This window comes from Oncorhynchus keta, unplaced genomic scaffold (assembly GCF_023373465.1).
Source record: "Oncorhynchus keta strain PuntledgeMale-10-30-2019 unplaced genomic scaffold, Oket_V2 Un_contig_14349_pilon_pilon, whole genome shotgun sequence".
Taxonomy (NCBI): Eukaryota; Metazoa; Chordata; class Actinopteri; order Salmoniformes; family Salmonidae; genus Oncorhynchus; species Oncorhynchus keta.
Genome location: NW_026278689.1, coordinates 39,573 through 52,929, shown reverse-complemented (window position 1 = coordinate 52,929; position 13,357 = coordinate 39,573). Strand labels below are relative to the sequence as shown.

Sequence of the window (13,357 nt, the reverse complement as noted above, 5' to 3'; positions counted from 1 at the left end):
GACACAGTGGTTGGATCACCAAAACTCTCAATTTTGGACTCATCAGACCAAAGGACATATTTCCACCGGTCCAATGTCATTGCTTGTGTTTCTTGGCCCAAGCAAGTCTCTTCCTCTTATTGGTGTCTGGTAGTGTTTTTCTTGCCTTAAATCAACCATGAAGGCCTATTCACACGGTCTCCTCTGGAACAGCTGATGTTGAGATGCGTCTGTTAGCTTGAACTCTGTGAAGCTTTTATTTGGGCTGCAATGTCTAAGGCTGGTAATCAATGAATTTATAATCCTCTTCAGCAGCAGAGGTAACTCTGGGTCTTCCATTCCTGTGGTGGTCCTCATGAGAAAGTCAGTTTCATCATAGCTTGATGGTTTTTGCGACTGCACTTCAAAAGCTTTAGAAGTGCTTGGGTAAACTGACCTCCATGTCCTAAAGGAATGATGGTCTGGTGGTTTTCTTTGCTTATTTGAGCTGTTCTTGCCATAATATGGACTTGGTCTTTTACCAAATATGGCATCTTCTGTATGTACCACCACTACTTTGTCACAACACAACTGATTGGCTCAAACACAGTAAGAAGGAAAGAAATTCCAGAAATGACCTTTAACAAGGCACACCTGTTAGAACCCGAAATGCATTCCAGGTGACTACCTGGAGAGAATGCCTACAGTGAGCAATGCTGTCATCAAGGCAACGGGTAGCTAATTTGAAGAACATCAAATATATTTTGATTTTAACACTTCTCTGGTTACTACATGATTCCATATGTGTTCTGTCATAGTTTTGATGTCTTCACTACTATTCACTACTTCACTACTATTCTACATATATATATATATATTTTTTAAAACTGAAATGAGTAGGTGTATCCAAACGTATGACGAGCACTGTACCTACATAAGGAAATCATAACACAATCCTAATTCATCCACATCCTCCTCAGACCTGTCTGTCTGATGTCCTACCAGCCAACACTATCTGAGGAGCAAAACCTACTAGGTTACACAGAGGCTTCATAACACATTGATAATCCCTACACACTGCACTCATAAGCAGAATGCTCTGAATATCCTCCTTACATAACTTCAAATGAACCATTTTTTTAAAATGAAGAATATAAAACAAGTGTAACTTATTGACTTCAAAAGGAGAGAAAAAACCCCTCAGCCAATACTGTGGGAGTCGTCATGCTGTTGTGTCACTGACTATCTCACATAACCACAGTTCAGAGGTCACCACACTGTTTAGTTGTTGTCACTTCCTCTTGAGACAACTACCAAGGAACTGGAACATGTGCTATGAATTCACAACACATGTACATGCATGTCCTCCTGAGAGAACATGAGTACAGACTAGTGACCGAACAGCCAAAGCTGTGTTATAAGAGACTGTACAGGGAGGGGAGTGTGTGTGTGTGTGTACATAATGACATTTGTAATGTCTTTTATTCTTTTGGAACATCTGTGAGTGTAATGTCTGTTGTTTTATTTCACTTTTGTATATTGTCTATTTCACTTGTGTTGGCAACTTTAACACATGTTTTCCATGCTAATAAAGCCCCTTGAATTGAGAGAGGGAGAGAGGTATGTCACTAGGCAACATAATTGTGTAGATACAGTTACAACACATGACGGAGAGAGAAGCTACACTACTGTATGTCAATAGCCTGACGTTGTGTTGTTCCACAGACGATGTAAGAATAGTCTACATTATTAGCTGTAGGCCTTATCTTTTCCTGAACATGTGTACTGTAGTTATAGGATAGAGGGGGAGAGGCTACAGTTTGTCAATAGCCTGACGTTGTGTTGTTCGTTCCACAGGCTGCGTCTCCATGAAGGGAAGGTGGTTAAGGACCGCAGGCATCACCTGAGGACGTATCCCAACTGCTTTGTGGCCAAGGAGCTGATCGACTGGCTGCTGGAGCACAAGGAGGCGTCAGACAGAGACACGGCCATCAGCATCATGCAGAAACTCCTGGATCAAAGCATTATCCATCACGGTAGGGCCTTCTGACATTTAAAAAAATATATATTTATTTGACCTTTATTTAACCAGGCAAGTCAGTTAAGAACAAATTCTTATTTTCAATGACGGCCTAGGAACAGTGGGTTAACTTGCCTGTTCAGGAGCAGAACGACAGATTTTGTACCTTGTCAGCTCGGGAATTTGAACTTGCAACCTTCCGGTTACTAGTCCAACGCTCTAACCACTAGGCTACGCTGCCGCCCCCCAGACACGTCTGGGCTGTGTTCATTAGGAACCAAATGGAAGTAAATGGACTGAAACCGGGAGAGATTTCCTGGACCTGTCCAATAAGAAATGCTCATTTTTCGTTTTCCATTGCTGAGCATTTGGTGATGGTGTGCCCTAATTAATACTCCTCTGAGATTGGGGGTTTTCTGGGAACAGACAGATCCTGCTTCTCTACAGTCTTCAAATACAATTGTATTCAGCACATGCGCCTTACAGAGAAATGTTTACTTACGAGCCCCGAACCAACAATGCAGTTTAAAAAAAAATACAGATAAGAAATAAAAGTAACAAGTAATTAAAGAGCAGCAGTAAAATAACAAACCTGCTTCTCTACAGTCTTCTGACATGACTTCTACCTGGTTGTCATTCATCAGGGCACTCAGCAGAATGTTCTGCATCAGGTTGTTTTTCTGTATGCTGACAGTCCCTGCCTGTTTCAAACGTGGTTTTGTTTTGTTTTTCTGTATCCTGACAGTCCCTGCCTGTTTCAAATGTGGTTTTGTTTTGTTTTTCTGTATGCTGATAGTCCCTGCCTGTTTCAAATGTGGTTTTGTTTTGTTTTTCTGTATGCTGATAGTCCCTGCCTGTTTCAAATGTGGTTTTGTTTTGTTTTTCTGTATGCTGATAGTCCCTGCCTGTTTCAAATGTGGTTTTGTTTTGTTTTTCTGTATGCTGATAGTCCCTGCCTGTTTCAAATGTGGTTTTGTTTTGTTTTTCTGTATGCTGATAGTCCCTGCCTGTTTCAAACGTGGTTTTGTTTTTCTGTATGCTGACAGTCCCTGCCTGTTTCAAACGTGGTTTTGTTTTTCTGTATGCTGACAGTCCCTGCCTGTTTCAAACGTGGTTTTGTTTTTCTGTATGCTGACAGTCCCTGCCTGTTTCAAACGTGGTTTTGTTTTGTTTTTCTGTATGCTGATAGTCCCTGCCTGTTTCAAATGTGGTTTTGTTTTGTTTTTCTGTATGCTGATAGTCCCTGCCTGTTTCAAACGTGGTTTTGTTTTGTTTTTCTGTATGCTGATAGTCCCTGCCTGTTTCAAACGTGGTTTTGTTTTTCTGTATGCTGACAGTCCCTGCCTGTTTCAAATGTGGTTTTGTTTTGTTTTTCTGTATGCTGACAGTCCCTGCCTGTTTCAAACGTGGTTTTGTTTTGTTTTTCTGTATGCTGATAGTCCCTGCCTGTTTCAAATGTGGTTTTGTTTTGTTTTTCTGTATGCTGATAGTCCCTGCCTGTTTCAAACGTGGTTTTGTTTTTCTGTATGCTGACAGTCCCTGCCTGTTTCAAATGTGGTTTTGTTTTGTTTTTCTGTATGCTGATAGTCCCTGCCTGTTTCAAATGTGGTTTTGTTTTGTTTAGTACCTAATGTTCTTCCATTTTAATGTAAAGAGATGAATCTGTCTGTCTCTCTCTCCTCTCTGTCTCTCTGTCTCTCTCCTTTCTCCTCTCCTCTCTCTCCTCTCTCCTCTCTCTCTCTAGTTGTTTGTCTTTCTCTCTCTAGTTGGTTGTCTTTCTCTCAGCCAGTCTGGATGTAGCCTAGCACAACGATATCTTGTTGAAGGTTTATGTGTGTGTGTGTGTCACGGATACATTGTGTGTAGCTGCTGTCTGATGACCTATGAGTTTCCAGAAAGCGGAGTAGCTAACATAACACTTTAAACTCAGACCTCACCACTCAAAGAACAGCAAAGTGCTTCATTTGGCAAATTTCGTTTACTTCAGAGGATTGACAGGCTCTGGGTTGTCGATACTTAATGGCATTATTAACTACGAAGCTTTCAGGTAAACTCGCCTCTGTTTTAATGGGCTGTCAGTGTGGGGGAAAAGAGGAGGCCATTAGCAGTTGGCTAACTCAGCTCTGTTTAGTGGGCTGTTAGTGTGGGTGGAAAGAGTAGGCCATTAGCAGTTGGCTAACTCAGCTCTGTTTAGTGGGCTGTCAGTGTGGGGGAAAAGAGGAGGCCATTAGCAGTTAGCTAACTCAGCTCTGTTTAGTGGGCTGTTAGTGTGGGTGGAAAGAGTAGGCCATTAGCAGTTGGCTAACTCAGCTCTGTTTAGTGGGGGGAAAAGAGGAGGCCATTAGCAGTTAGCTAACACAGCTCTGTTTAGTGGGCTGTTAGTGTGGGTGGAAAGAGGAGGCCATTAGCAGTTAGCTAACTCAGCTCTGTTTCGTGGGCTGTTAGTGTGGGGAAAAGAGGCCATTAGCAGTTAGCTAACTCAGCTCTGTTTAGTGGGCTGTTAGTGTGGGGGAAAAGAGGCCATTAGCAGTTAGCTAACTCAGCTCAGTTTAGTGGGCTGTTCGTGTGGGGGAAAAGAGTAGGCCATTAGCAGTTAGCTAACTCAGCTCAGTTTAGTGGGCTGTTAGTGTGGGGGAAAAGAGGAGGCCATTAGCAGTTAGCTAACACAGCTCTGTTTAGTGGGCTGTTAGTGTGGGTGGAAAGAGGAGGCCATTAGCAGTTAGCTAACTCAGCTCTGTTTCGTGGGCTGTTAGTGTGGGGGAAAAGAGGAGGCCATTAGCAGTTAGCTAACTCAGCTCTGTTTCGTGGGCTGTTAGTGTGGGGGAAAAGAGGCCATTAGCAGTTAGCTAACTCAGCTCAGTTTAGTGGGCTGTTAGTGTGGGGGAAAAGAGGCCATTAGCAGTTAGCTAACTCAGCTCAGTTTAGTGGGCTGTTCGTGTGGGGGGAAAGAGGAGGCCATTAGCAGTTAGCTAACTCAGCTCTGTTTAGTGGGCTGTCAGTGTGGGGGGTGAGGGGGGGGGAATATGACGCAATTATCAGTTCATTAAATGTAAACAAACATTGTTCCTCTTTTTGTGTTGCAGTTTGTGACGAACACAAGGAGTTCAAAGACATGAAACTGTTCTATCGCTTCAGGAAAGACGACGGGACGTTTCCACTGGACAACGAAGCCAAGGTCTTCATGAGGGCCTTCAATGACATATGAAAAAGTAGGTTATCAATTCAATGAACCCAGAGTGGCTTTTTAATTTGCTGATGGGAGGGAGAAATGTTATCCGGGGAAACCAAGTAAAAAAGCTTTCTCATTACAGCGAGTTCTTACTTGTTATATACAATCAATTGAATATGTTCTGAACAGTATTATTTTTAGGGTGTAGGCATCCTGTTTGTGTTGTTGTTACCAGTCTAGTACATGGTGTTGTTCAGCAGGCAGGCCAGAGTGGTTAGAGTCTAATAGTTTCCTTAGAAACCCCTCCTCAACCAGATAGATCTGTTCAGTCACTCTGCCAGCTACAGTCATCTGTCTCTGTCTCTCTGTCTCTCTGTCTGGTACAGACAACTAGCTATGAAGGATAAATACTGGAGTTTTGGTGCAGGTACAGACAACTAGCACAAAAATAATATGCGATTATTTTCAAAAACAATTCGATATAATATTTCATCAAATGAATAATATCACTAAATCAAACCCCAGTCGCCAAGGGGGATGAGTGGTCTGAAGTTGGCTGCATTACTGCTAGACCAGACTCCAGGACATTAGCAAGGGGGATGAGTGGTCTGGCGTTGGCTGCATTACTGCCAGACCAGACTCCAGGACATTAGCAAGGGGATGAGTAGTCTGGAGTTGGCTGCATTACTGCTAGACCAGACTCAGGACATTAGCAAGGGGGATGAGTGGTGGTCTGGCGTTGGCTGCCATGACTGCCAGACCAGACTCCAGGACATTAGCAAGGGGATGAGTTGGCTGCATTACTGCTAGACCAGACTCCAGGACATTAACAAGGGGATGAGTTGGCTGCATTACTGCTAGACCAGACTTAGGCAGGACATTAACAACCTTGGGGGATGAGTTGGCGTTGGCTGCATTACTGCTAGACCAGACTCCAGGACATTAACAAGGGGGATGAGCTGGCTGCATCCACTGCTAGACCAGACTCCAGGACATTAACAAGGGGGATGAGTAGTCTGCAAGGGATGAGTTGGCTGCATTACTGCTAGACCAGACTCCAGGACATTAGCAAGGGATGAATGGTCTGGCGTTGGCTGCATTACTGCTAGACCAGACTCCAGGACACAGCAAGGGATGAATGAGTAGTCTGGAGTTGGACTGCACATACTGCTAGACCAGACTCCAGGGCATTAGCAAGGGGATGAGTGGTCTGGCGTTGGCTGCCGACTGCTAGACCAGACTCCAGGGCATTAGCAAGGGGATGAGTTGGCTGCATTACTGCTAGACCAGACTCCAGGACATTAACAAGGGGATGAGTGGTCTGGCGTTGGCTGCCATGACTGCTAGACCAGACTCCAGGACATTAGCAAGGGGATGAATGGTCTGGCGTTGGCTGCATCACTGCTAGACCAGACTCCAGGACATTAACAAGGGGCAGATGCAACATGCTGGTCTGGCGTTGGCTGCAAATGTACTGCTAGGACCAGACTCCAGGTCGTTGGTGTGTGGGTGTGTGAGTGGTCTGGCGTGTGGCTGCCATTACTGCCAGACCAGGTCCAGGACCAGTTGACAAGTTCCGTTGGCTGCAGCAAGGGGGGATGAGTTGGCAAAGCAGTACAAAACAACAACACAGAGTTACACATGGAGGCCAAGGCAAAGCAGTCATAACACAATATAAAAATATAAAAAGTATATATACTGTGTGTGCAAAATGTAAGGTTAGGAGGTAAGGCAATAAATAGGCCATAGAGGCAAAATAATTACAATTTTAGCAGATTAACACTGGGATAGATGTGCAGATGATGATAGACCAGACTAGAGATACTGGGGTGCAAAAGAGCAAAAGGTAAATGCTTTGTTACAATGTGTGTTAACTGACAACTTAAATACTCCACTCATGACAGAGACAGTATGTTGAAATTCACCCTCAGGCATCTTGTATTGGCTGCTACTACCTAACTTACTACGCAGTAAGAATGCAAGTGTCTCTCTCTTAGTTTTTCTTTATTTAAGGCGAGCCCCTCTTCTGTCTGCTCAGGTTACCTCCTTCCCTCTCTCCTCAGGCCTCCTCCTCCTCAGGCTGGCCTCCCTGCCCTCTCCTCAGGCTGGCCTCCTGCCTCCCCTCTCTCCTCAGGCTGGCCTCCCCTTCCTCCTCAGGCTGGCCTCCTCAGGCTGGCCTCCCTGCCCCCTCTCCTCAGGCTGGCCTCCCTGCCCCCTCTGTCTCCCTCGGGCTGGCCTCCCTGCCCCCTGTCTCCCTCCCTGCCCCTCTCTCCTCAGGCTGGCCTCCCTTCCCCCTCTCTCCTCAGGCTGGCCCCTCTCTCAGGCTGGCCTCCTCCCTCTCCTCAGGCTGGCCTGGCCTCCCTGCCCCCTCTCCTCGGGCTGGCCTCCCTCCTCGGGCTGGCCTCCCTGCCCCTCTCCCTCGGGCTGGCCTCCCTGCCCCTCTCTCCTCGGGCTGGCCTCCTGCCCCCTCTCTCCTCGGGCTGGCCTCCCTGCCCTCTCTCCTCCTGGCCCCGGGCTGGCCTCCCTGCCCCTCTCTCTCCTCGGGCTGGCCTCCCTGCCCCTCTCTCCTCGGGCTGGCCTCCCTGCCCCCTCTCTCCCCCTGCCCTCCCTCGGGCTGGCCTCCCTGCCCCTCTCTCCTCGGGCTGGCCTCCCTGCCCCTCTCTCCCGGCTGGCCTCCCTGCCCCTCTCTCCTCGGGCTGGCCTCCCTGCCCCTCTCTCCTCGGGCTGGCCTCCCTGCCCCCTCTCTCCTCGGGCTGGCCTCCCTGCCCCCTCTCCTCGGGCTGGCCTCCCTGCCCCCTCTCTCCTATGATGGTGCTGTGCTTTCATTACATTTTCAATTCAGATTGAATTTCACTAGGACATCATGACGTCCACCATTATGTTGTAAATTACACTTGTTATTGTAGTTTTACACGCCTGCAGAATGTAGGTCTAGTGCCTCTCTAGTTCGGTAATACTCTGTGACTGTATCTGTGTTGTAGCTATCTGCCAGCTCCACAGCAACCTTCTTTGTGCCAGCTCCTGCCCAGCCCCTGTGGTGGTTGAGCCAGCCTCCCTGAGGTGTGTGTGTGTGTGTGTGTGTGTGTGTAATAACAGGAAGACAGGCAGGGCCAGTGTTAGGTTTATTTATGTAGTCACCATGGTAGAGGGACACACAGCCTGGTTTAGTGGAAGTATGCAGGCTACACTTCATCAGACTAGAGACTCAAACAAGCACAGCTACAAACAAACTACCTGTGTGTGTCCTGGAATCCCAGGCCAAGTTCCCAGTACAGGAAGAGCTGTTGTGTGGTTGTGCACAGTCTCGAAACAACGGGGGGGAGTCAACAGGGACAATCTCAAGGCGATATTTAACTTCATGGTTTGACTATCGTCTTCCTGCCTGACCAACCAGAGTGAAGATAAACTTCAGTTCCTGGTTGTCTGGTAAATGGGCCTGTAGTGTTTAGAGGGTGGTGAAGGAACCCTTTTTTTTTTAGAGAATCAACAAAGCGAACCTTTCCTTCTCACAACGAGCAGGGTGGCCTCGGCCCTGAGCCCAGACCTGTGTGGTGTTAATGGTGGCGACTACGTCCTCGTTCCTCCTTCACAAGCAGTTCAACCATAATGCTTCCACTTGTCTCATTTGAAGGAGTTGGGAAGTCTACAGTGGTAATTAAACATGGGGAAGTCTACAGTGGTAATTAAACACGGGGAAGTCTACAGTGGTAATTAAACATGGGGAAGTCTACAGTGGTGATTAAACATGGGGAAGTCTACAGTGGTAATTAGACATGGGGAAGTCTACAGTGGTAATTAAACATGGGGAAGTCTACAGTGGTGATTAAACATGGAGAAGTCTACAGTGGTAATTAAACATGGGGAAGTCTGCAGTGGTAATTAAACATGGGTCTACAGAAGGGGAAGTCTACAGTGGTGATTAAACATGGGGAAGAAGTCTACAGTGGTAATTAAACATGGGGAAGTCTACAGTGGTAATTAAACATGGGGAAGTCTACAGTGGTAATTAAACATGGGGGAAGTCTGTGATAATTAAACATGGGGAAGTCTACAGTGGTAATTAAACATGGGGAAGTCTACAGTGGTAATTAAACATGGGGGAAGTCTACAGTGGTAATTAAACATGGGGAAGTCTACAGTGGTAATTAGGACATGGGGGAGTAATTAAACATGGGGAAGTCTACAGTGGTAATTAAACATGGGGAAGTCTACAGTGGTAATTAAACATGGGGAAGTCTACAGTGGTAATTAAACATGGGGGAAGTCTACAGTGTAATTAAACATGGGGAAGTCTACAGTGGTAATTAAACATGGGGAAGTCTACAGTGGTAATTAAACATGGGGAAGTCTACAGTGGTAATTAAACATGGGGAAGTCTACAGTGGTGATTAAACATGGGGGAAGTCTGCAGTGGTAATTAAACATGGGAAGTCTACAGTGGTAATTAAACAGGGAAGTCTACAGTGGTAATTAAACATGGGGAAGTCTACAGTGGTAATTAAACATGGGGAAGTCTACAGTGGTAATTAAACATGGGGAAGTCTACAGTGGTAATTAAACATGGGGAAGTCTACAGTGGTAATTAAACATGGGGAAGTCTACAGTGGTAATTAAACATGGGGAAGTCTACAGTGGTAATTAAACAGGGAAGTCTACAGTGGTAATTAAACATGGGGAAGTCTACAGTGGTGATTAAACATGGGGAAGTCTACAGTGGTGATTAAACATAGGGAAGTCTACAGTGGTAATTAAACAGGGGAAGTCTACAGTGGTAATTAAACAGGGAAGTCTACAGGGTGATTAAACAGGGAAGTCTACAGTGGTAATTAAACAGGGAAGTCTACAGTGGTAATTAAACATGGGAAGTCTACAGTGGTAATTAAACATGGGGAAGTCTACAGTGGTAATTAAACATCTACAGGGTACTAAACAGGGAAGTCTACAGTGGTAATTAAACATGGGGAAGTCTACAGTGGTAATTAAACATGGGAAGTCTACAGTGGTACTTAAACATGGGGAAGTCTACAGTGGTAATTAAACATGGGGAAGTCTACAGTGGTAATTAAACATGGGGAAGTCTACAGTGGTAATTAAACATGGGGAAGTCTACAGTGGTAATTAAACATGGGGAAGTCTACAGTGGTAATTAAACATGGGTCTACAGTGGTAATTAAACATGGGGAAGTCTACAGTGGTAATTAAACATGGGGAAGTCTACAGTGGTGATTAAACATGGAGAAGTCTACAGTGGTGATTAAACGGGGAAGTCTACAGTGGTAATTAAACATGGGGAAGTCTACAGTGGTGATTAAACATGGGGAAGTCTACAGTGGTAATTAAACAGGGAAGTCTACAGTGGTAATTAAACATGGGGAAGTCTACAGTGGTAATTAAACATGGGGAAGTCTACAGTGGTACTCAAACATGGGGAAGTCTACAGTGGTAATTAAACATGGGGAAGTCTACAGTGGTAATTAAACATGGGGAAGTCTACAGTGGTAATTAAACATGGTCAGGGAAGTCTACAGTGGTAATTAAACATGGGGAAGTCTACAGTGGTAATTAAAAACATGGGGAAGTCTGCAGTGGTAATTAAACATGGGGGAAGTCTACAGTGGTAATTAAACATGGGGAAGTCTACAGTGGTAATTAAACATGGGGAAGTCTACAGTGGTAATTAAACATGGGGAAGTCTACAGTGGTAATTAAACATGGGGAAGTCTACAGTGGTGATTAAACATGGGGAAGTCTACAGTGTGATTAAGCATGAGGAAGTCTACAGTGGTGATTGCTAACCAAGTCTTACAGTGGTGATTAAACGGGAAGTCTACAGTGGTGATTAAACATGGGGAAGTCTGATGGTGATTAAACGGGGAAGTCTACAGTGGTGATTAAACAGGGAAGTCTACAGTGGTAATTAGACATGGGGAAGTCTACAGTGGTAATTAAACATGGGGAAGTCTACAGTGGTAATTAAACATGGAAGTCTACAGTGGTAATTAAACATGGGGAAGTCTACAGTGGTAATTAAACATGGGAAGTCTACAGTGGTAATTAAACATGGGAAGTCTACAGTGGTAATTAAACATGGGAAGTCTACAGTGGTAATTAAACATGGAAGTCTACAGTGGTAATTAGACATGGGAAGTCTACAGTGGTAATTAGACATGAGGAAGTCTACAGTGGTAATTAGACATGGGGGAAGTCTACAGTGGTAATTAAACATGGGGAAGTCTACAGTGGTAATTAAACATGGGGGAAGTCTACAGTGGTAATTAAACATGGGGAAGTCTACAGTGATAATTAAACATGGGGGAAGTCTACAGGGTAATTAAACATGGGGAAGTCTACAGTGGTAATTAAACATGGGAAGTCTACAGTGGTAATGGACATGAAGTCTACAGTGGTAATTAGACAGGGAAGTCTACAGTGGTAATTAGACAGGGAAGTCTACAGTGGTAATTAAACAGGGAAGTCTACAGTGGTAATTAAACATGGGGAAGTCTACTGTGGTAATTGGAGCATGGGGAAGTCTACAGTGGTAATTAGACATGGGGAAGTCTACAGTGGTGATTAAACAGGGAAGTCTACAGTGGTAATTAAACAGGGAAATCTACAGCGGTAATTAAACATGGGAAGTCTACAGTGGTGATTAAACAGGGAAGTCTACAGTGGTAATTAAACAGGGAAGTCTACAGTGGTAATTAAACAGGGGAAGCTCTACAGTGGTAATTAAACAGGGAAGTCTACAGTGGTAATTAAACAGGGAAGTCTACAGTGGTAATTAAACAGGGAAGTCTACAGTGGTAAAACAGGGGAAGTCTGGTGGTAATTAAACATGGGGAAGTCTACAGTGGTAATTAAACATGGGGAAGTCTACAGTGGTAATTAAACAGGGGAAGTCTGTGGTAATTAAACATGGGGAAGTCTACAGTGGTAATTAAACATGGGGGAAGTCTACAGTGGTAATTAAACATGGGGAAGTCTACAGTGGTAATTAAAACATGGGGGAAGTCTACAGTGGTAATTAAACATGGGGAAGTCTACAGTGGTAATTAAACATGGGGAAGTCTACAGTGGAATTAAACATGGGGAGTCTACAGTGGTAATTAAACATGGGGGAAGTCTACAGTGGTAATTAAACATGGGGAAGTCTACAGTGGTAATTAAACATGGGGGAAGTCTACAGGGGGAAGTGTGGTAATTAAACATGGGGTCTAAGTGGTAATTAAACAGGGGAAGTCTACAGTGGTAATTAAACATGGGGAAGTCTACAGTGGTAATTAAACATGGGGAAGTCTACAGTGATAATTAAACATGGGGAAGTCTACAGTGATAATGAAGTCTACAGTGGTAATTAAACATGGGGAAGTCTACAGTGGTAATTAAACATGGGGGAAGTCTACAGTGGTAATTAAACATGGGGGAAGTCTACAGTGGTAATTAAACATGGGGGAAGTCTACAGTGGTGATTAAACATGGGGAAGTCTACAGTGGTAATTAGACATGGGGGAAGTCTACAGTGGTAATTAAACATGGGGAAGTCTACAGTGGTAATTAAACATGGGGAAGTCTACAGTGGTAATTAAACATGGGGAAGTCTACAGTGGTAATTAAACATGGGGGAAGTCTACAGTGGTAATTAAACATGGGGGAAGTCTACAGTGGTAATTAAACATGGGGGAAGTCTACAGTGGTAATTAAACATGGGGGAAGTCTACAGTGGTAATTAAACATGGGGGAAGTCTACAGTGGTAATTAAACATGGGGAAGTCTACAGTGGTAATTAAACATGGGGGAAGTCTACAGTGGTAATTAAACATGGGGGAAGTCTACAGTGGTAATTAAACATGGGGAAGTCTACAGTGGTAATTAAACAGGGAAGTCTACAGTGGTAATTAAACATGGGGAAGTCTACAGTGGTAATTAAACATGGGGAAGTCTACAGTGGTAATTAAACATGGGGGAAGTCTACAGTGGTAATTAAACATGGGGAAGTCTACAGTGGTAATTACACATGGGGAAAGTCTAAGTGGTAATTAAACATGGGGAAGTCTACAGTGGTAATTAAACATGGGTCTACAGTGGTAAGAAGTCTACAGTGGTAATTAAACATGGGGGAAGTCTAAGTCTAAGTCAGTGGTAATTAAACATGGGGAAGTCTACAGTGGTAATTAAACATGGGGAAGTCTACAGTGGTAATTAAACAT

The 13,357-nt window shown here is 44.6% G+C and overlaps 1 protein-coding gene across 1 annotated transcript in view; it reads left to right on the top strand.

Moving 5' to 3' along the window:
• Positions 1-1,815: 1,815 nt before the first annotated feature.
• The window catches only part of LOC127918498 (DEP domain-containing mTOR-interacting protein-like), a gene marked incomplete at its 5' end in the record, with an annotated part of 49,978 nt that continues 38,436 nt past the window's right edge, over positions 1,816-13,357 (top strand). The window contains 3 exons of the mRNA XM_052501828.1: positions 1,816-1,994; positions 5,062-5,165; positions 8,129-8,184. Of these exons, the coding sequence (XP_052357788.1) occupies positions 1,816-1,994; positions 5,062-5,165; positions 8,129-8,184 (339 nt within the window). The remainder of the gene's footprint in view (positions 1,995-5,061; positions 5,166-8,128; positions 8,185-13,357) is intronic.